The following is a 21865-nucleotide window of genomic DNA, read 5'->3' as shown; positions in this document are numbered from 1 at the left end:
TCCCTAGCAGCCCGCAAGGCACTTAGCAGTTGGAGAGTGAGTAGACAGATGCAAACTTTACAGCACATCGTTGTGCCGATGTATACGGTACATTTTCTGCTACATGAGGGGAAAGGCATCAGGGTGGAAACATGCCCATGCAGTGGCGTCCCTGCTCTGTCTGGCAGATTTTCACTCTGAAACCTAATGATGAGTCATGGCACTGGAAACAATGATCACACTGTGGTTGTTAGCTGTATGAGAGTACAACCGGAAGAGATCATGCATTTAAAAGAAAAATAGTTTTGACTACATTTGAGAGACTAAATATATATATCGACGAACCAGAGGTTAATCATTTTACTTCAGATTTGACTGTGGTGCTTCTGAAAGCTCAGAGTGACTATTGAAAACAAAGTTGTTTTATTGTCTTTCGAATAAGGCCATTTGTTTTTCTTAATTTATCTCTTCTTCTAAATTTACACTCTTCTTTGTACTTGCATTAAGTGTGTGCAGCACAGGCAGCACTTTGTGACCTGTCTCCTCAATGAGGTTCCCTAATCCCCTCTGTATAACCAACATGGACAGATTTAGTTCTACAGCGAAGACATTTAATTATCTCTTCTTCTGGTTGCTATGCCAAAACTATTTGCACTCTCTTTCGACAAAAACATGTATAACTTAAGAAGTCTTTCAAAGCTCCAAACTATAAACAACTCACAATGTCTTTTTTTTGTAGCACATTTCTTTAATTGCACATTTTTCACTCTTGATCATCACTACAAGACACATTATTTCCATAAGCACGCACTGTGTTTTTAAACCATAGTTTTGTTAAGGTTGATAACTTTTTGTAATGTTGAAAGAATTTTCATAACAAAAGGAAAAAAAAACCTGATTAAATGACTTCAACTAAAATGGAACGTTATGCAGTATGTTCGTCTACATCTTGACTTATGAATCTCCCTCTCTTTGCATTCTTAACACTGACAGTCTTTTCATATGTCCCCTCTTACCTGGTTCCCGTCCTCCACTGGCCTGAATGCTGCTCCTGCTGAGGGTTGAAGGGGTCTTCTGTTTGAAAGAGCCTTGGCCCAACATTGCGTTCAGATTCTCCCTAGTGAGGTCCAGCTTCTTGTGGGCTACAATTGGGGACTCTAAGCCTGTGAAGGAGGAAAAAAAAGGAAACAAACATTTAAAAATGTCAAGCTTATGCCATATATGCAGGATTGTCTTTTCCAAAACACCTTTTCACTGAAGTTTTGTGCTAAAAAATAAATGTGATATCAACAAATACACAGACTGCACCTGACTATAAGAGACTGAATTTAAATTACAAGATCCACACAAAAATTCTCCCTAGTTTTTGGTAGGATCATCCAGTTTGGTCCGGCGCCCTGTCAGCTCTGATGGGCAGTGAGCGGCTGCCACAGCTTGGACCTGGGGCTTGGCCAGCATGCAGAGTTGGAGGAGGATCTTTAAAGGGGATAAAAACCTCACCAACCAAACAAATCCAGGGATATATAATCCAAACAGCAGAGATATTCAGCTGTCATCAACAAATTCTCATTACTGCCTGCAAAGGCAAAAAATATGATCTGGGATTTTTCACGTCCTATTAAGAGTTGTTTTTGGATGCTGATGTTTCTCTGAATTAGATTACCAGTTAAAGTGATTTGTAAATAAGGGGGGGGGGTTATTTACGGCTCAAAGGCAAGAGCTGCTTAATGGAGCCATATAATGCTAAACTTAAAGTTAATATTTTTGTATTGTTTTTTTCTACTAGAACATGTTTACATGCTTTAATTTTCAAAAAACACATCATTTTTATATTTTCTGTGAATATACTGGTATTCACCCAAATTCTGTCTGAAACGGTTTGCTTTAGCGCTTGTATAATCCATCAAAAAATGGATTAATGATAATTTAAAATCCCCAAAACTGAATAGACCATTTTGTCAAACTGTAGGCCATGTCATTGTATGATGCAGCACAAAACAAAAGGCTCCCCTTGAAATCCTAAACAAATATATCATAATAGACTATCAAAATGTGATCCCCATATTCTTAGAGTACACTTTCCCCGATTGTAATCAAAATCGATAGTCTAGCATTTTTGGACAAGTAAGCATTAATCGTCAGAACACACCGGCTACATGCAGAAGCATACATGCAGATGAACAACATCGGGTCTCCCTCCACTGCCCGCAGTGCGTTGACATAATGCATTAATCAGTGGAACTCCTAAAGTAGCATGCATATGGCTTTATGAGTGTATTTAGCAGCAACATGAACAGAGGATTATATTTTTAATTTTTGATTTTAAATATTGCAACGCATTTTTTCAGCGTCAATGTCAGCAATAATGGCAACTAATGGTGTGAGCAATAGCTTGTCTCTTTAAGCCACCCACCCAAAAAAGACCAGTCTGCTCTGATTGACTTGCAAGAAAAATATGGTGCACATTCGCAAATGTAGTTCTAAAGCCTAAATGTTTTAATGAGACTGCAAGTGACATAGGAAAGGGAGCCAAATGAAAGGCTTGTTGAATCATGTTTGTTCAGACATCTATGCAGCCCAGCCCCTGTCTGGGTTGTCTTATTTAGCAGTTTGTGGGTTGATAGGCTCATATCTGTGCACAAGCAATCAAAAAGTCATTTTTCATAATATGTCCCCTTTAAAATTACATTTGTTCTTTGTCAAACAAGCTATGTTTGCAGAGGCGTATTGTTTTTTATTTTATATCCTCCACATCGAGCACTATCCTTACGACTGTAGACACTACGAAAGAGAGGTAGCTGCCGTGCTGAGCTTCATATTAACGGGTCTTTTACAGTATGGCACTAAAATCAAATAGGTCATTTGGGAAGGGATTATGGTTAGTGAAAGCAAAGAATAAACACTCACCAGCAATAATAACAGAGATACACGTATCCCAAAGGAATTTGATGGACACTAAATCAACAACTCATCTTCCCCCATAGATTATAACTATGTTGCCAACATGCCAACATATATTTTACATGTTAATAATGATAAGGACTTTCCTTTCATCATTATTACCTCTGACCTATTCTCTATATACGTAATAGAAACCAATGCAGAACCAGGACTGATTGAGACAGGTCATACCTTGCATTTCTCCATTGACAGGAGTTTTGTAGTGAGACTGGCTGCTGTTTTGTCTTGAGGCATCATCTGCGGTGATAGCACTCCCATCTGGGTTGGCGTAAAAGAGGAGGAGAGGCTGGAAGTGACCTTTGATACATTTGCTGACCACATCCTTCCACCTGGAGCCAATCTACAGCAAAAGACAGAGGAAAGGTGGTCAATGCACCTGCAGATGTAAGCACATTGACACAGTAGTTCTGCACCATTATGCAGGAAAAAATGTTATAAAAAGAGAACCTTTACAGTTAAAATAATCTGTCTACATCCACATGCTTTCTTCAGATCAATCAATTTGAATTTTTATAATTATAATTCATTTATACTTAATTTATTCTCTTGTGACCCGCATCTGTTTTCATTTTACAAAGGGGTATCAAAAAGGTTTTGTTGTATAACTGATCTGATATAAGCCATCCCCAGAATATCACAACCCAAGTCAATCTCAACCCAACAGCGATGATCAGACAGCTTCCATAAAATTCTGTGGTAAACTTTAAAATACAAAACCTCAACATTATTGTGCATAGTCTAATTTGTGAGTGAATATAATCACACTGAGGCCAGATAGCGCAACACATTAATAACTAAGCTGTGAAAGGTGCGTGTTTCGCCACAAAGGCACCACAGAGGCAGGCTGCAGGCTAACAGCTTGTGTACTCCTTAATTAAGCAAATGACGGTGGAAAGGGAGGAGGGAGGGAGCTAGGAGGAGGAGGTATGTGGTAAAGAAGAACTAATGCAAAGCAAAACAAAGGAAACACAAACAATGGAACGCTGCAGAGGTAGATATCATTTAAAAAATAGACTGTTTATGTGAATGCTTACTGTACAGTAAAATACTTAAAATCCACAGCCATTCTAAGAGCACCATGAGGCTGAAATGATCTTTGCACCGACTTCTCTGAATGTTGTATTCGCCACATTAACTAAAAGTGTAGCTATAACACAACATCTCATCTATGCCATTACCTAAAATGTAATACTGAGCAATTTGAAGTGACAAACAAATACCTGTGTCAGGTGTCCAGTTATACTGTCAGTTACAAGAAAACATTTTTTACACTACCAGACACTACGAATGGAGAGTTCTCCATGCCCATGTTATAGTCACAAGTAATGTAACTCACCCTTCTGCTACTTTATTCAACAAACTGTATTTCATCTGTATTTTATCATACACATGCACTGAAAAAGCACCGATCAGGCTACATCACTGTAGTCATTTAGTGTCTGGGACTAGGGGAGTCATAGAACTGCTGGCAAGTTTTGAACCAGGTATGGAATTGGCAGCGCTGAGCACTGTGGCTCCTCCATCTCAGTCGGGGGGCTGCACACACAGCACAAGCTGCTGATGGATTGACACAGAGCCAGCCAGCCGCTGCACCACAGTCCCCGAGAAAATTGTGAGGATGTGAAACAAAAGAATTCACAGCCTATATGCTGTACACACACACAACCACTAGCAACATAACACGAACACACAAATAAAAACTATTTTTCGCAGACAGACAGCATACACATCTACACCAAGCAACTCGGCATTCTCAATGACCCCTCAACTTTAACGTGTGAAGGGATCCATAAAATAATCTTTACTGGTTAAGCTTCAATTCACTACTGCAGTACTTTGTGATGACAGAGTTGGGGAACTGCAGTAGAAATGGGGGGGTGGGGGTTGCGGGGTTAGCTGGCTCTTCAGTGCCATAAAGGCTCAGCAAACCCAGAGGCTCATGAAGGGCAATCGATGTGGTCCTTATTGGGCGATAAAGAGAGTTGGTGATGGAGATAGGAGACTGAACATTGCTACTTTTTGCTGCTGCTTGTTAAATAAGACCATGTTCTATTAAATCAGAAGAGCACATGTTTGTGAGTAGTTTTCTTAGAGTTCTGTGGTCCATTTGTACACCAATAACCTGTGGAAACTAAACTATAAAGATTTTGATGCAAGATGCAACATAACAAGCCTCATGGCTGACTCTGAAATTCACTGTAGACTCCTATATTAAAACATGAAACAAAGCTTTTGATGTGTTGTAATAGCTCATATCAATTGTGTTGCTGTGTATTAGCAATCATTTTCACAATTAACAACCTTTTTACCAAGTCTGTAAAATGGAATTTCAAATCCAAAACACACACAATCACAATGTCCTAAAGCACAAGGTGATGTCTCCAAACTGCTAGCTATTAACAGTCCATAATCTAAAAATAATCAATTTAGAATGATATGAAACAAAGAAATCCCATATCTTCATATTTAAAAAGGAGCTGGAACCAGAAAATATTTTGGTATGGCATGACATGATTAATCGATCACCAAAATAGTTGACGATTCATTTTCTGTGTATGAACTGATTCAGTAAACTGACAAATAATTTAAGCACAAGGGCGCAATGTCTCACCTCTTTTACTGTGGCATCATCAAAGAAGACCCATTTGGCGGACTTGGTGTGAAAGGCAAAGGCACAGTAGTGACGGCTGGAGTAGCAGATCATTCCCACGAGCAGCAGCTCTCCCTTTTTGGCATGCTCATCTGTCACCCTGTAGAAGAGCTGTGTCCATAGATACACATAAGAGTGAAAATATAAAAAATATATGCACCAATTACTTATCGGCATCAACACTACAGTAAATAGGCAGGCAAGTCTGGGATGTTGACAGCTAGTGGAATCAGTTACTCCATCTTCTGATAGATTAAGGTCTGAGGGAATGAACCTGCATTGATTTGACAATCAGGACGAATAAGTGCTGGTTTAAATCAGCGCCCTCAAAGCACTTGATATCTAGACTACTTCTACAGTGGTCCACAGCATACTTATTAATGGCCTAAATGCCAACATAAAGCAGTCATTTCTTATTGTATTATTTCATAAGTTGTGGAAATATACCAGCAAGACAAAATGAAAGATGTAAAAATCTAAAGCGTACTGCATTTAGCAGAAACATGGAGAAAGTGTTGGTTTCATGTTTCTCCCGCCCATGTTTCCAGCACAGCCAGTTCTCTGTCTCCCTCTCACTCTGTCAAACAATAGATTTCATAGCAAACGATGGGGGTGGAGGGCTCCCGTTAACACCCAATAAAGTCGAATATAAACGCTTCTTGATGAATAAAGGCCTTTGTGGCACACTAGTGGGATGGGGGTCTGACAGATTCTTCTGTTTGTGTGCTTTGGAAAATGCAAACGAGGGAGCTGTCAAACAAACGGTTTGGATACTTCAATGTAGAAGTTATGTAATGCGTGAAGCATATGGGCATTGTACTAATCTAAACTTCGCTGTTTGTTTTTTATTGGTTGTGAAGTTTATCCAACACAGTGTACTCTAGTGAGTATGCTACTAAGAAATATTTAGTAAGTTGTGTGCCAATTTTTTACAAACATATTTCCTGTGAATGCTGCAGACAACCTTACCATGTTTATGTGTGTGAAAATGTGTTTTTAGGGAAAGACAAGGAGTTACATTGGCCCATATTTGTGCATACTTTCAATAAAGAATGTGTGAATATAAACACTGCAACAAAAGCAGTCTCGAGCACATGTTTTATCCCCATCTCAGTGACGTCTATTCAGCCCACGTGTTCCCTCAGCCAGGCATGCACAAACACGCTCAGGAAAACACAGAAATGAGGGGAGGGGCTTTCTGACAAGTTGACCAATGCCAGCAGGGGCTTTTTGATCAGTGGCGCTGGCCAACTGGGCATTGGGTGTTGACTGCTTACGCAACGGCCCCGACTTACAGAGAAATAAATCCCCACTTTATTTCCCACATATGTTCTATTGCACCAAAATAGACTGACCCTAGAACATAAAAAAACAAGAAATAGCAGCTGTGTGAGTGAACGAATTTATACGATTCTACGATAATGATACTTACAAACTGAACCATGTCTGGAGAGTTATTTTATATCCTGTTGTATAATTAATTACTTCATCTGAAAAAGGTCAGTGAAATGAAACGGTCTAGCCGTATGTCAATTTTTCTTGCTGAAATGCCAAAAAATCTTTTCGAGAAGTCAAAAAGCAGAACTCCAAAGCGTAAATTGCACATAAAATGTTACTTAAAGAAGACTCACTGCAGAGAGACTGAGATGAGGCCCCAGCGAGCGGATAACGTCTTCTGTGAGGTCTGACTGGTCAGAGTCCCAGACGAAGCCTATGGTAACTATCTCTGGGGAGTTCATGAGGACCCGTCTGATCCTAATCCTCTGGCCACAGTTGCTCTGGAGAAGGACAAAGACATATAACAAAGGCTAGTTTTACCCAAAAGCAACTTCACCCAATTAACTGGTAAAAATATCTCAAAACTAAATATTTGAGAATCACTACATTCCCAAAGAATGATGAAAGGACGACAGGCTTCTGCAGGACACTTTGCATATAGCACTTACTGGACAGTTCCGAAGGTCCCCTATTGTACTGGCGGCTTGTAACAGGTCCCCAAATGACTCATCTCTGCGCTGAAGCGACTGTTGACTGAAAAAGATGAGAAGCACTGTCAGCAGAAGCATGGGAACGAAACAAGCAAGGAAGAGGAAGGGAGACAGAGACAAATGAAGATTAAGGCATGTGGAGAGGAGTTGTGTGTGGAACGTCAGCACAAAAAGTTATGGCCTTGTGAAAATGTGCAGAAAGCGACGTGAAAAGTGAAAACAGAGTGGAGCCGGACAGATGACAATGGGGAAGCAAAGAAAGTTTCGTATCGCCTGTGCCTTACCAGAGTGCGGTGGTGGAGACATAATGCACCAGCTCTGTAAACGGCAGTGGGTCGGAGGATGCCCCACAGCTACGGCACACAGACTGCAGAGGGGAGAGAGTCGGAGACCAAAGAAAAAAAATAAGCATACACAGATGTTATTTTAGCACACATTTCTGCTGACAAAGAATAATTATCAAAGTCAGCATGTCATTTTCCCAAGAATAGATGGAAAAATTAAACAAACAAAAAACGCAAGAGATTATGACTTTTCTTGCTGCTTTCCTTGTGATCAGTTATAAACAATGGGTTTTTAGCATCTATCTTAAATGACTGCCATTATAAAGCATTCAATTTAATATATGAAGTTATCAATCTCCCTCTGACCAAGACATTCCTCATTTAGGCTTGGTAATATTTGCCTGATTGGGAGTCCTGAAGTCTAGGTGGAATAAATTCCACAGACTGTGCCCCTAAGGGATTTAGTCCAAAGGCGTATTATCTGTTTGATTCAGAGATGGAACTGGTCTGGGACAGGGACCGAGTCAGTGATGGGCATCACAGCCACAGGGAAGAGTGGTGTTGTGCTGGGATTTATTTGTACACCATCTGTGATTTATCTGGTGCTGCTGCTGCTGCTGCTGCACTGTGGAATCGGACCAGAAACACCCTCCTTATTCCTCTGGGTCAACCCAGTATCAAACCATGACGGATTGGATTTCTACTGTCTCAGACAGTGATTCATGTACCTGTCTGTGTTTGTGTGTGCTGATTAATCCTAACATTGGCTAATGTCTTATGCTTGTCCACACATTAATGTAGAGGCTGAGCAAACACTATATAAACAAAAAGGAAAAGAGGAAAAATTATAATTAACATCTCCTCAGACGGCCCGAATTAACCCATTAGTATCACAAACTTTTTTTTGACTAATTTGAAATGTCCAAATAAAACAACATCATGGTGCTTATGCATTTTAACACCCTACTGACCTGCTCATAAATTGACATAGCAAACTTCTGATGAGTGATGCAAGACCTGGAAGTGCAGGCATCTGTCTCCTCAGGCACAATGTGCAGGTGGATCCTCTCCAGAATGTTCTCCTGTGACACAATAGGAGATCTATCAGGTATTGGGCAACTATTTCCTACACTGTTGTTGTAAAGCCAACTCTTTACAAGCAAAACTGGCAATTATTTATCTATTTTTACTACAATGCAGGTATTTCCCAATAGCAAAACTGCAGTGCAGTGGAACACATTGTTACATATCAATAGTATAAAATGAGGTCATGTTTTATTCCTGACAACAGAAGGAACACATTTAAAGAGCAAGTTATTCTCTAGCTCCCACCTGTTTCTATGGAGTGCTTGTGAGTTTATAAAATATTAAGGCTGCAAGGTAGGCCTGCAAAGGTTACAGGCACAACTTCACAGGCCGTTAATCTGACACTGGCCAAGCCCTCACATAAATTGTGCACACTGCACACTGCTGCCAATGCATTACATGGTGAATGCTCAAGGGCAAAGATCTGCGTAGGATTAAGAATTAAGATTGTCTATAAAAGATAGGAACTTTGGCACGCAAGCTTGAGTCTTAGATGAAAAAAGTTACTGTTGAGTTTTAGTTTGGGGAATTGGCAGACAAAAAAAGAAACTAGAATTTAGAATTACCATGTGTGGTTGAATGCCCCTGTCAACCAAAAGAGTTGCAGTTTGCATCCATGTTTGTCAAAAATGTCAATCCTTCATCATAATATTCTGTTAGAAGTTTATGTAAAATTGTCAGAGTTAGCATATGAATTCTTGAGGTATTGCCAAAAAGATACTTTTGACCTTTGACCGCCAAATTCTATTCAGCTCATCCTTGAGTCAATGTGGACAGTTTTGCAAGATGTAATGAAGTTCCCTGCAGGCGTGTCTGAGATATAAAATTCATAAGAATGGAGAAGACTGATAATCCAAAAACATAATGCCTCTGACCACAGCTATCACAGGCACAGTGGCGTAAAAAAGCCCCAAAGCTGCTTTCTCTGCATCTATCTTGATTATTTGTTACATTTGTGATTACTTTCTCATTTGAGAAGCAAAGTGACACACATACATGTTCAAACTTGTGTTCAACCAGTGTTCACTTATAGTACAGTTCTCTGCCCTTCTGTTCCAGAAACATTGGCTTCTCTCTCTTTGTTTATCCAGTGCAATGTAATTGGTCTTCCTACGTGGATAAACAATGACTGAAATCAAGAAACATCTGTGCTGTCTGGGTAAACTGTTATTAAGAGTTGGTCAAAAGTGTGAGAAGAAAATAAACTAATTAAGCCTGATGAACAAAAAATGCTGCAGGATCCGTTCTATATTTGATGGTTAAAGTAAAAATATAACTGAAACCACTATACAAGAAAATGACACTGCAGTTAAGGAAAAACACATATTCTGCCCAAGCAATGCTTAGCTGTGCACAGAAGAGGAGACAATCAGGGACTGAGGTGTAAAAAAAGATGAAGAATGCATAAAAGGCACAGAAATGATGCGACATACTATCGTAGCACAAAACAGAGAGGTTCAAGCACAACTCTGGCGCTTACATAACCTGTCATGATGATATTTAGCAGCAATGTGGCAGGGGTTGATGGGAGGGGAAGGGAGGGACAGAAGCTCTTTCAGTGACCTCGCCAAACAGTTTGTTGCGGTGCATTACCCGAACTGTGTGGCAGGGAAACACACACACACAAACACACACACATGCCTCTCCGTACACTAGTCTCCCTCCACAGGACAGACGTGTTGCCACAGGAACTTACAAAGCACTCTGCGGCATCGTCCATGAAGCCCAGCTGGAAGCGCTGCTCGTCCTTAAAGGTCTCTGCCAAGGCGTGACGCAGGTTGTCAGAGGGCAGGGCGCGCTCCCGACTGTGCTGGAACTGGGAGAAAATGCCCTGAAGAGGAGAACAAATATTTTTTTTAAAAACATTTTTGTTACTACTCAGTTACACAGTCCAGATATGTCAACCAAACAGATGTCACATTCATAACGACAAACAAAAATGTAACCTTAATGCAAGCTCCCATTAAACAAGTTTCTGATTGTGTTTTACCTTTAATGCACAAAAGATGCAGGACTCTCCCAGACAGAAGTGTCCAGGTAGCTGCCTCAAGCTGCGTCTGAAGATATCCAGCTGCCATAGTACCTACACAAGGGAAAGAGGAGGTGAGCTTAATTCTTTACACTACAACTCTTTAGAATGAACATGACATTAGAGCCTTTTTTAGGTGGGAAATATCTTATATACGAAAACTTGACAAATCCATATCTTTTTTGTTTTTGTTTCTATGGCAATAAGATATCAGGACTAAGTCTCCAAGGTCATGAGGATGAGGAGTGGGCGAGGGGAAAGACTCACAGAAACAAAGCTGCGGGTAATGATCATGTAGAAACCAGCTCATCGGTTGTCTCACCCTCTGAGTCACAGTCACCGAGAATGACCTCACTGTGGGTTTGTCTGCAGTAATGTACTAACTCGCTAGTGGACCAATAGTCAAAAACAAGACAGTGACTAAGCTTTGACATTTCTAAATAAATAATGGTCATATTTTAAGTGGTTAAGCGGGTGGAACATGGTGTACAGCTCCTTGTGGAAGACAGCAATAAGTGAAAAAGTTAAACATTGCAACACAGTCTTACCTCATATAAATATTGCGTGACAAATATGACCTTTTCTGCACATTACAATTAAAAGCTAAAATATGTTACTATATATTAATATTTTTCTGTCCATCACTTTGGTCCAGATTGACTCAACCAAAGTATAGAAACACAGAAAACGGTGATCATTCCAATAAAGCTCAATGCTTAGTGCTACTCAATCCTGATAATTCATCTTTAATATGAAATAAATGTATGAAATGAACAAATCCAATTACAAACTGCTATGCATTATGGTTCATAACAAAATATTCCTACACATACTGATTTGTTTACATAAACCTATAAAAGAAGTAATTCAAGTTAATTAACAAGAGGATACAGAAACGTTCTTGTTTCCTGCAAACACATGACGTACTTAATTGGTCACTGTATTGACAGCCACATAATGGATAGCTTAACCATTTCAGGAAATGTTGAATTGGATCCAGCCAAAAACAACCGAAACAACAGGACACACCTACCTGCACAGCGCTGTTGAGGAAGCAGCTGTTCTGGCCCGGCTCGTTCAGCAGACCTTTGGTGGGGGCCAGAGACAGCATGCTCCCCGGCTGGTACGATTTCCCCAGATTGCCCCCCGGCTTCCTGAAGAACTTGACCCATGCCATTGGATAGAGGGGTCTGCCTTTAGACAGGTGGGATAGTCAGACGACAGCAGGGCAGGTTGGTGTTGGGATCAGATCCCTCGGCCCCTGAAGGAGTGACTCCCCAACAGTCTGGGGTTAAGTTATTCCACGAGCTGCAGCAGCTGCCCTGTTACACATGGGCTTCTAATCCATGTCTGCAACTCATGTAGAAGATCCTTTGACTTCTTCTGCTAGTTAGAAAGTTTTTTTTCCACCCAAAAAAAAAAGTAATAAAAAGTCAATACAAAAAAAGAAAAAATACAAAAAAAAAAATTACAATCCAAGTCTTTGTTTTGGGAAGCCTTTGATGATCAGCGGTCTAATTCTTCTGATAAGATGTGTTTTGACTACGAAGTTACATTCCACAGTCATCCTGTAGTCTTGATGGCTCTGCACAAACAGCGTCAGAAGAGATCTTGGACGCCTGTCAGCTAATTTTGCCACATGGTCCTGATGCTATTTAAGATGTGCAGCTGCACTCAGTGGTCCCTCTCAGAGGTCCATCCATAGCAAAGACGTATCCGGGCTGCGCAGGAAACACGGCTGGGCTGTGTTACAGAAAGAAAAAAATAGGTTAAATGAGATTTTAGCTTACATCATGGGGTTTATTATCATTTCCTGATATTTTCTAGTATGTGAGCACTATTATTTTCTAGCATGTTCAATTGCTATCTTCACCGTACAACATTTTGTAGTTGAGAAATGAACTGTGCTGTACTGTAATAAGACTACAGTCTTCATATCTCTGCTCAATCTAGGTTAGATGTCAACAAAGCTTATATATTAACTTTTACAAACACCCTTTGCACTGGAGGCGTGTCCAACTAAAGTTGGCCCCAGCTGAAGTTGCACATTACCATTCAGAAATAATTATTTCAGTTTCCTAGACAATAGATGACAACAGCAAGTAGACATTTAAAGGAAACAAAAATAATGTAGACCAAGAACAGGCCTAGTATGAACACGGTAAGTACTATTAGCTCATATTCATTCATGACTTGCGAAGAATAGGAAAATCTCCAAACATTAAAGGTCTCCTGTCATTGCTGACACGTCGTCCCAAGCTCTTAATATTGTTCATTGCTGACCAGTCTTTCCAACCTCTTAATATTCAATTTGACTGGAAGGCAATAACTTTATTATTTTGATTAAGCTGCTATTTTTTCATCTGACTAAAAAGTCAAAATAAAACTAGCAAGAAATACTTATTAGTAGTAACCAGAGCCCAGAGGTTAAGTTGTAAAAATTGGTTATTTTGCTGAACAACAACAAGAAAGTTTGAAGGTCTTCATTTTAAGTCATTTAATTAAGTGTAAATGAGAATTGTTTATATATTAATTTACTTGGTATCTGAAAAAATGTTTTTATCATACTTGCCAGACTAGTTTTCTGATAAATTTTCTGCTGAACAACTAACCCCGATAGATTTTTCTATAGAGTTTTGTTAAAATGTCCATACATACAGGATAACCACCGATTCACCAGGCTTTATCTTAAATAAGGTGCTGGAAATATCAAAAAGCTCAAATCGGTAGACTATATATCCACACACTTAAATCTATGCAAAGAACACTTTATTTTTAGCTTTCGGTCCAAAGGACCTTCCTCATTGCATACATGGTTCAGCTGCACCTCCCAGTACTACATTCAGCACTTTAAACTGTAGTTCACAGGAGGCGGAGCCTCTACAACTAGGGTGTGCAGAGTTGTTGTGCATACAGTGATTAGGATTTGTTTGTTTCTACACCTGCCGTTCCAGCTGAACCATGTATGCTCTGAGAAAGGTCATTTAGACCGAAAGCTAATAATAAAGTGTTCTCTGCATAGATTTAAGTGTGTGGATATATATTCTACCAAAATGTCAATACATAAAATAGTGCCTCAAGTATCTTTTGTGTCCCATTTTGTCAGTTTCCTGGCATTGTCATTCTTTTCTGAACTCAACTACAAAAGAGTACTGGCCTGACCTACTTGTATCATGAGATGAGCAGTGGAGGACATTGTAACAGACCACTGAAGATGCAGTTCAATTTATGAAACTTGCACTCTGCACCTACGAGAGCAGCAACGAACACAATCTACTTTGAGAGGTTGGATGGATGAATATGTTTGCGCTGAGTGAGGCAGTGGAAGCTGAGTCTAGGTTATTACAATAAGGAATGCCCCAAAAGGGACATACTACATAGCCATGGCCTGCACGTTTTAATATGCTTGTTGTGATTTTAATAGGATATTCGTTCATGTCATTCTAAGCTTGTTTTGTGTCTTTATAGACAAATTAAGTTTAAGCAAAGACGATGTACTTTCAGCAACTAAAAAAAAATAAAGAAGCCACAATGAGCAATAGTTCCCTGTGTGACACATGGTGATTCAGCCTCTTTTAGACCTCAACACCTAAAAAAAAAAAGAAGAAACCTCCAACATTGTGTTATTCGGTGTGAGGACAAAGAAATACTGCCCTACTTTGCACAAACAATGAAAATTCCCTCTTGTGACAGCCTCCAGAAGCACAATAAGTTTCTGCCAAAACCAGTTGGCCAACATTTCCATCCTGGTATTTCAGGAATTTACAATGAATGATGATGTTGCAACAATGTTACCTTACAGCAAGTTAATGGTGCAACCTGAAGTTTAGTATTTACATGTAGAATTCACAGCCATTTTGATTCATGATTCAACTAAACATGCTAAGTGTTTGCCTCTGTACTTTATGTCTGGACTCCATAACAATTGGCATTCCAAAGCAATCACTTCAATCAGTTCACAGTTGCTTAAGAGCTGCTGTTTCTGGATTAGTATCAGGCCCACCTTCACCAATGACAACACATGCCCTACCATGTTGCTACTATTTGCAGGTTTCATCATAAGACATCTCCAGGCACATACAGAATATCCATGGAATAAAAAAAAAACTTTATTTCTTTATTCCAATATTTACATATTCAAACTCTTTTAAATATAAATAGATATAAATATAAAGAGTTTGAATATGTAAATATTGGAAAAAGGAAATTAGTTTTTTTTTAAATAAAGTAACTAATTTTATTCAAATTTAATTAAATTGCAGGGGTATTACTATCACTCAATCACTCCAGGAGATCACAATTCAACGACTTCCACAAACAAACGTCAACATAACCATGTGGTATCTCTTCCATATCAATTTTCCATTAACATTCACATTATTCAATGCCCATTTGATGGCATGGAGAATGAAGCCAAAGCATCTATTGTGACACTGCTGACAACAGCCAGGATAAATATGGCCCTGCCTTTCTGGTCCTAGAAATATTATCGCATTAAGGTGGTCCACTTGAAAACTGCCAACCCCAATTATGTTAAACTATATTTTTATATTTTCACTTGCTGACTACAGTTCAATAACATAATTTTCTCTTGAAAAGATTATGCTACGATACTTGAGGGCAAAGGAGTGTCATTTTTTTTACCTCTTGAATATAATAGTTGATTCATTTTAACATGTTTGCCCTTACTTATCAATAACCAACAGTACTTTCACTGTTATTTTCCTATCTTTGTGATATGATGAGGCTATTGCTGAGAACAACTTAGTAACATTTCTCCCACATCCGTTTTTTCCGCCACAAGAAATTAAAACAACATTCCAAGCTTATCAGATTAAGCGTGACACCTTTCATCTGAAAACATCATGTGACTGGCACCATGTAGTTTTTGCACTGCAGGACAGGCGAACATTTTTAGACTTGGACTGGCTGAGTTACAATCCAGAGAGGTTAAAGTGGCACATACTGTGAGCGGGTATGAAAAGTGAAGAGTTTGAAATACTGATGCACATTGCCTGAGCAGGCGGCTTTGCCGATATTAGGCTTATTTTCTGTATTTCATATGCTTTTATGTTTTTTCAATAAAAGACCCTTTCTCAAAAATGTAAAACAGATCCCTCATAATTGACTTCAACTGAATGCAGCCATGTGATGTATTGGCCTCCTTGTTTATAAACCTAAGTGGAGAAAATGACTCAACTGGCTTCTGACAATGTTGTCAAGAAGCCAGGTTTACGTCACTACCCAATGTAAGCCAAGACGTCTGTTGACACCCTTCCGTTTGAAGTGTCAGTAGTGAATGAAACCATTTTATTCAGGCTAATTTCCCTTACTTCGGCTAACCCTTACAAGTTTTTCCACTTCTTTTTTTTTCCTTAAAACCCTCTGGGTTTATGTTCATATGATAGTCAGTTCTTTGTTCAACACTGATCTTTTATCTGCCATTAATAAACCTAACATTGGGGATTCCTGGACAACAAATGGCCCAGATACGTCTGGGTTTTCAATTCAGCTATGAGCTCAAACACATGAAAGAAGAAGGGTTCAATCATATGCAACGCTAAAAGATTAAGAGCAGTGAGTTTGATATGAGATAAGATGAAATCATTGATCCCCATGGGAAAATAAAGTCATGGCTGTAGCAAAAAGGAATATTCAGTGAGGTAAATGTTACAAAATCAAAGCACCAAACATTTAAAATAGCAGAAAATACGACAAACATCATGTACTTAAACTCATTTTCATTGTGTAGACATTTATACTTTTACTAAAAATAACCAGATAACCCCTGCACAGTGGGAATACTTTTATCCTCTATTACCTAGTCTATAAAACAATTATTGTATGTTTACACAGATACATCTTCTGTTCCATCATTGCAGCACCAGAGAACATGAGTGCAACATGATGCTAGGAGCGTTTAGCGTCATTGTCCAATATGCTTATGTGCCACGATTTCTACATTGACTATTAAAAGCAACCAAGAGAACTCTGACATTGATGGATAGTGGTGCAACGGATCATAAGACTCACGGTTCAGATCGGATCACGGATCAGAGTCACGGATCAGATCACAAAACGGATCAGCACAAAAGAAAAAAAGGAGCAAATATCACTTTGAGAGATATCTCATCAAGTTCTTTTTGACACCGATACTAATTGCCGATCATTGATGATCCATATTGCCAGATACAGATCCTTTTGTTGTTTGATTATAGCAGCTGGTCTAAAGGCTCCAGACTATTGATCATGCGCTACATCACTTTTGATGGATATAATTGTAACTATGTACAGGTAAAAAACAAAACCAACAGAGCTCGTCCTGCTTTTGGAAAGTCTTGCAAAAAATGTTGCACAGATCTAAGAAGCCAAACAAAAGAAGTAATTTCACTTTTTCTCTCAGCAGCACCGGTACAGGAATTCCAGTCTTCCTTTTTAAACAAAGGCTTGCTCAGACAGGATTTACTTTTTCCTCGTCATAGGGACAATGCTAAGGCTAGCACCTTGGAGCAATCAGCCAAAGAGTGTGTTGTGCATCAGCACATTTGACAAGCCGAGGGAGTCAGTAAGATGTGGGCATGTTTGGTGTGAAGGCATGGGGAGTCGGTTGCTATAATCTATCTATTAGTGATATGTTGATGGATAGCCTCATTAAGAATGATTCAATTGATCTCCTACATATGGTAATGAAAAGAGTCGCTGATGAATCAATCTGTGGTAAATCGAGTCACACTAATCAAATGTCTGGAAGAAGTGAAAAAGGAAACACATGGTGGAAACGGAAGAAAAAGAGAGAAGAGACATTCGATGAGGCCTTTGTTGGAACAATTTACCCAATACCAATAATGATGCCAACAATTCCCTCTACATCAGTTCTATCAAACACCACAAATGCATACAATTTTCATAGGTCGTACATAGCCTTTAAATACATATTTAATCCTCCTTTTACTTGATAAAACACAACTTTCCCCACTGCACGGTACAACATTCAGCCTCTACAACTTCTGGGACACTATGAGTAAAATTGATGTACGCCCTAGCTTTTTCTCAATGCAGATCAATACATCTTTCCGTCAAGGTGGGGAATTATCCACCTGCATGACAACTGAGAGCGTTCCCCTGTGTTACTCCTCAACTCTGACTTGCTGTTGATGAATGACTTTCCTTACTGGGGAAAACGTTCAACAGCAACTTCTACTCCCATGGTAGCACAGTATTGTGCATCCTTCTATCTTCTGTTTTTAGGGAAATTAAATAAGAGTTTTATTAAATGAGAAACTTGTAAATAATAAAATTTTACCTTCAGAAAATTATTTTGGAGCTATGTTGAGTCATACTTTGTGACCTATGAAAGTTTTCCACCTTATTCACACCTATACTTAAGCGGTCCACACAGTCACTTTTTAATGTAAACTGCTGGCTAAAAAGAGGATTAAATGGTTTCTAAAATAGAGTAACAAACAAACTATGAACAACCATTTCTTTAACGGATCATTTGTGGGGCATTAGCTGCATCTGATAATGACCTGGTCCGAGAAAAAGCAAAAAGGTATCCAAATGAATGGAATAAAAACTGCAACGTAACAGATTGTGTTGTATTTAGGTTATAAACTGCAGTTTCAAAGGCTGCACTGCTTCTATTGCTAGATGAACTTGTTGTAAAATGGACTTATCTTAATTAGTTATCCCCCACTGAATGTTTAAACGCATTCACTGTTGTACAGTGACGTATGACATCTGGCCGTTATCCATGTCTCAAATTCGCCTTCAGAGTAATAAAAAAAACTATTTTGGACACGGTCATGCTAACTTCTTAAATCTGTGACTTATATGGTAAACACAGGAGCAAAGCCACATTTTTATAGAGAAGTCTCAAAGATGACTCAGAATTCCACTTTATCTGTTTTTCTTATAAAGTGGTGAACAAAGTGTCTGACAAACTTTTTTTCCCTTGCCTTCCTCTCTACTGTCGACACAATGTTCTAATTTTCTCTGATTGAATGCATTGGCTCTCGACAGTTCTTCTGCCAGTGAGTTTATTTTAATTAAAAGTAGGGACTGGGCAAACACACAAAAGTCTGAAAACACACAAAGCACAAGTAGCCACTGCATACGAGAGAAGAAGCAATAAAACATGACCCTGCATTCTAAAAACACTGAAGACGGTTAAACTTGACTGCAACATTCCCTACGGACTGCAGACATGGTTCAAGCCTTCAGGCAACAATGCAACGGTCGTTTCCTGTGTGGGCTTCCTGCTCGATGGCTTGCCGCTTTCCAGCACACGTTCACCGCATTCAACCCTGTGAAACTGAACAGGTCAGCCACACCACGCTGAGTCACCCATTATTCCTGACAGAGGAAAGAGGGGGAACAAAAGCACAGGGTCCAGGATCCCATGCTGCAAATAATCTAATTGAAATATAACATCCTCCTCTTCACTTGTATAATTGCTTCCTTAATGCCCACCCCCACCCCATTTAACAACAGCTTGCCAATACATATTAAGTGTAATGAAAAGCAACAACTTTTCTTCTTCAAAAGAAAAAAAATATCATACCTCTATCCATCTATATACTTACTAGTAAATTACTGCAACTAAATGAAAAGATGCAAACGCCTGAGTTAAGTGTGTATCGCCTCATCGAGAGCAGATCCACAAATATCAAATTGAGCAAACAACACAGAATGAAAGCACACCAACTCCAAGAACTCTTGCTCAACAAGCTCGCAAACAAAGCCGTGACACAAGGTTTAAGGTCAGAACCGGTTCCTCAGCATGACTCCTTAAGTTAGTTCACCTTCTCAGACCTGACGGAAATGTTCTCCAAGCATCAACATAAAGGATTGAGTGTGCATGATGTCTACGGGGGAGGATGAGCTCACTGCCTCATCACCACTGAGCCTCTGGGACTGAGGTCTGCCTGCTCAGGTGGGGGTCTTCTCCTCTGGGCACCAGGTGGAGAAGGGATAAGTGTCAGCAAATGAGCTCCTATCAACTTCTGAATGTTTTTGTTAAAATGGTGTGCGAAAATTACGCAATGTGGAACATCTCTCAGTCCACACCAAGACTGTGCTTGTTTACCCTGAAGTGACACAACACCATTAAACACAGAGGAGAAGAATGGTAGTAAATACAGTTTTTTTTGAACAGACCAAGGAAATACTGTGTGGAAATTCAAACTTAACACCAGACGAGTAGTCATTTAAAACCTCGTTTTCGTTGCTCTAGCCACATATTTTAAATACTTAATGATAAAACCCTGCGCATAACTGGCTGTCAACAACACTGCGACTACGGACCACTTTTGAAAATATATCGGGGTTTTTTTTCCTCACTGTAACTCGAAATTAACTATACAAATGACAAAACAATGGTGTTTTTACACGTTTACTCACAGCACATTGTATTACTCACTACCTGTGCTAACTGAAGCTACCTGGAGGCAGCTCAGCACCAGGCCTACCTGGTTTCCGTCTCACCTGAGTTTCAGGTAAAAAATGCATTTCCGCCTCGCAAGCTGCTGGCAACACAGAACACAGTAAAAGTGTAAAGAAGTACTTTATAAAACTCAAATGAAGAGCTACTCACCTCAGAGGGGAGACAAAATAAGCCCGAAGTGCGGTGATAATATCCTCAAGAGTTGAAGTATTTCTCGGTGAGTTTCGGGAGAGAGAGGGACCGAGAAGCCGGAGGAGTCGCTGGTTAAAATGTAGCGTTACTTCAAGTCAGAGGCAGACGCTGGAAACTAAAAAGAAACACCACACCCCCTAAAAAAAAAAGAAAGTATTGTGTCTACGCCGCTGAAACTTCTGGCTTTTTGTAGTATTTCTTTTCTCTTAGAAAAAAATCCCACTCAGGACCCTGCAGCCGTCTCTGTCCACTCGCGACACACACACACACACACACACACACACACACATATATATATATATATATATAAATATATATATATATATATTCCTTTTTCCGCTGCAGTTCGCTGATGCGCGGCGGTAGTGAGCAATGGTCGCTCGGTCGACTTCGGCACCTGAAATACTGGATTAGAGATGTTTTCAGAGCTGAGATGTCAAACCCCGCCTCTTCAACAGTGTATTTACTGCAGTCTGCCATGCTACTGTACACCACTGCCACAGCTACACACACACACACACACACACACACACACACACACACACACACACACACTCAGGCACGATAGTGTTTCTTTCTGGTGCAGGGGTCTAGAGTTAGCCCACAACACTGCGTAGTGTTAGTTTACAACTGCAAAACTGCGCCTCAAACGTTTCTTTAAAAGTAACTTGTCTTTCAAAACCTGTAAAAAAAAAAAATCACTTTAAAAGCATTTTGATATTGTTGACATTTATTTCTGTTTTTGTTGTCTGCATACAGGGATGCATACATGACACAAAGCCAGCAACCAATAGAATATCTGCATGCATATGCATTGCAGCAGTGTGGTGGTCAGTGACTGCACATACTTGAGGGATGTTGTACATTAACCTGTGTGGTTATACCCCAACAGTGTGATGACCATTATAACACTGATGGTTATAAACAAGTGAGAGCGGAGGAAATGTGATGTAAGGCTCTTGTAACCCAAACACCATCTGCCTGATCCTGTTATATAAATAAAGCAATGAGAGAGATGTGCAATTAAAGCTTTCCCCCTTTTTTGAAGCAAGAGACTACTGAGTTCAACAGAACCTATCATGTTTCATGGCTCAAGGCCCCCAGCAAGCTGACCACATTTATATTTGGAAAGATTAAATTAATTAAAATAAGTAGTTTGGATTGCCTCCAAAAGAGATATATCATTACTAGATCATAAATTACATGTTTCATTTATTTCCCAAAACACTTCTACTGTAGGTAATCCAATTT

General features: G+C 39.5%; 1 protein-coding gene across 1 annotated transcript in view; it reads right to left on the bottom strand.

Annotated features, from left to right (window-relative positions):
• Nucleotides 1-20738, bottom strand: part of LOC129093217 (inactive ubiquitin carboxyl-terminal hydrolase 53-like) — a 32525-nt gene extending 11787 nt beyond the window's left edge. Inside the window, 11 exon segments of the mRNA XM_054601152.1 lie at nucleotides 996-1142; nucleotides 3112-3280; nucleotides 5552-5701; nucleotides 7222-7368; nucleotides 7537-7621; nucleotides 7863-7945; nucleotides 8834-8944; nucleotides 10645-10779; nucleotides 10939-11031; nucleotides 12011-12720; nucleotides 20573-20738. Of these exon segments, the coding sequence (XP_054457127.1) occupies nucleotides 996-1142; nucleotides 3112-3280; nucleotides 5552-5701; nucleotides 7222-7368; nucleotides 7537-7621; nucleotides 7863-7945; nucleotides 8834-8944; nucleotides 10645-10779; nucleotides 10939-11031; nucleotides 12011-12154 (1264 nt within the window). The 5' untranslated portion in view covers nucleotides 12155-12720; nucleotides 20573-20738.
• Nucleotides 20739-21865: the final 1127 nt, after the last annotated feature.

Source organism: Anoplopoma fimbria, chromosome 7 (assembly GCF_027596085.1).
Source record: "Anoplopoma fimbria isolate UVic2021 breed Golden Eagle Sablefish chromosome 7, Afim_UVic_2022, whole genome shotgun sequence".
Classification (NCBI taxonomy): Eukaryota; Metazoa; Chordata; class Actinopteri; order Perciformes; family Anoplopomatidae; genus Anoplopoma; species Anoplopoma fimbria.
The sequence above is the reverse complement of the archived record's forward strand: the minus strand, read 5'-3'. Positions and strand labels throughout refer to the sequence as shown.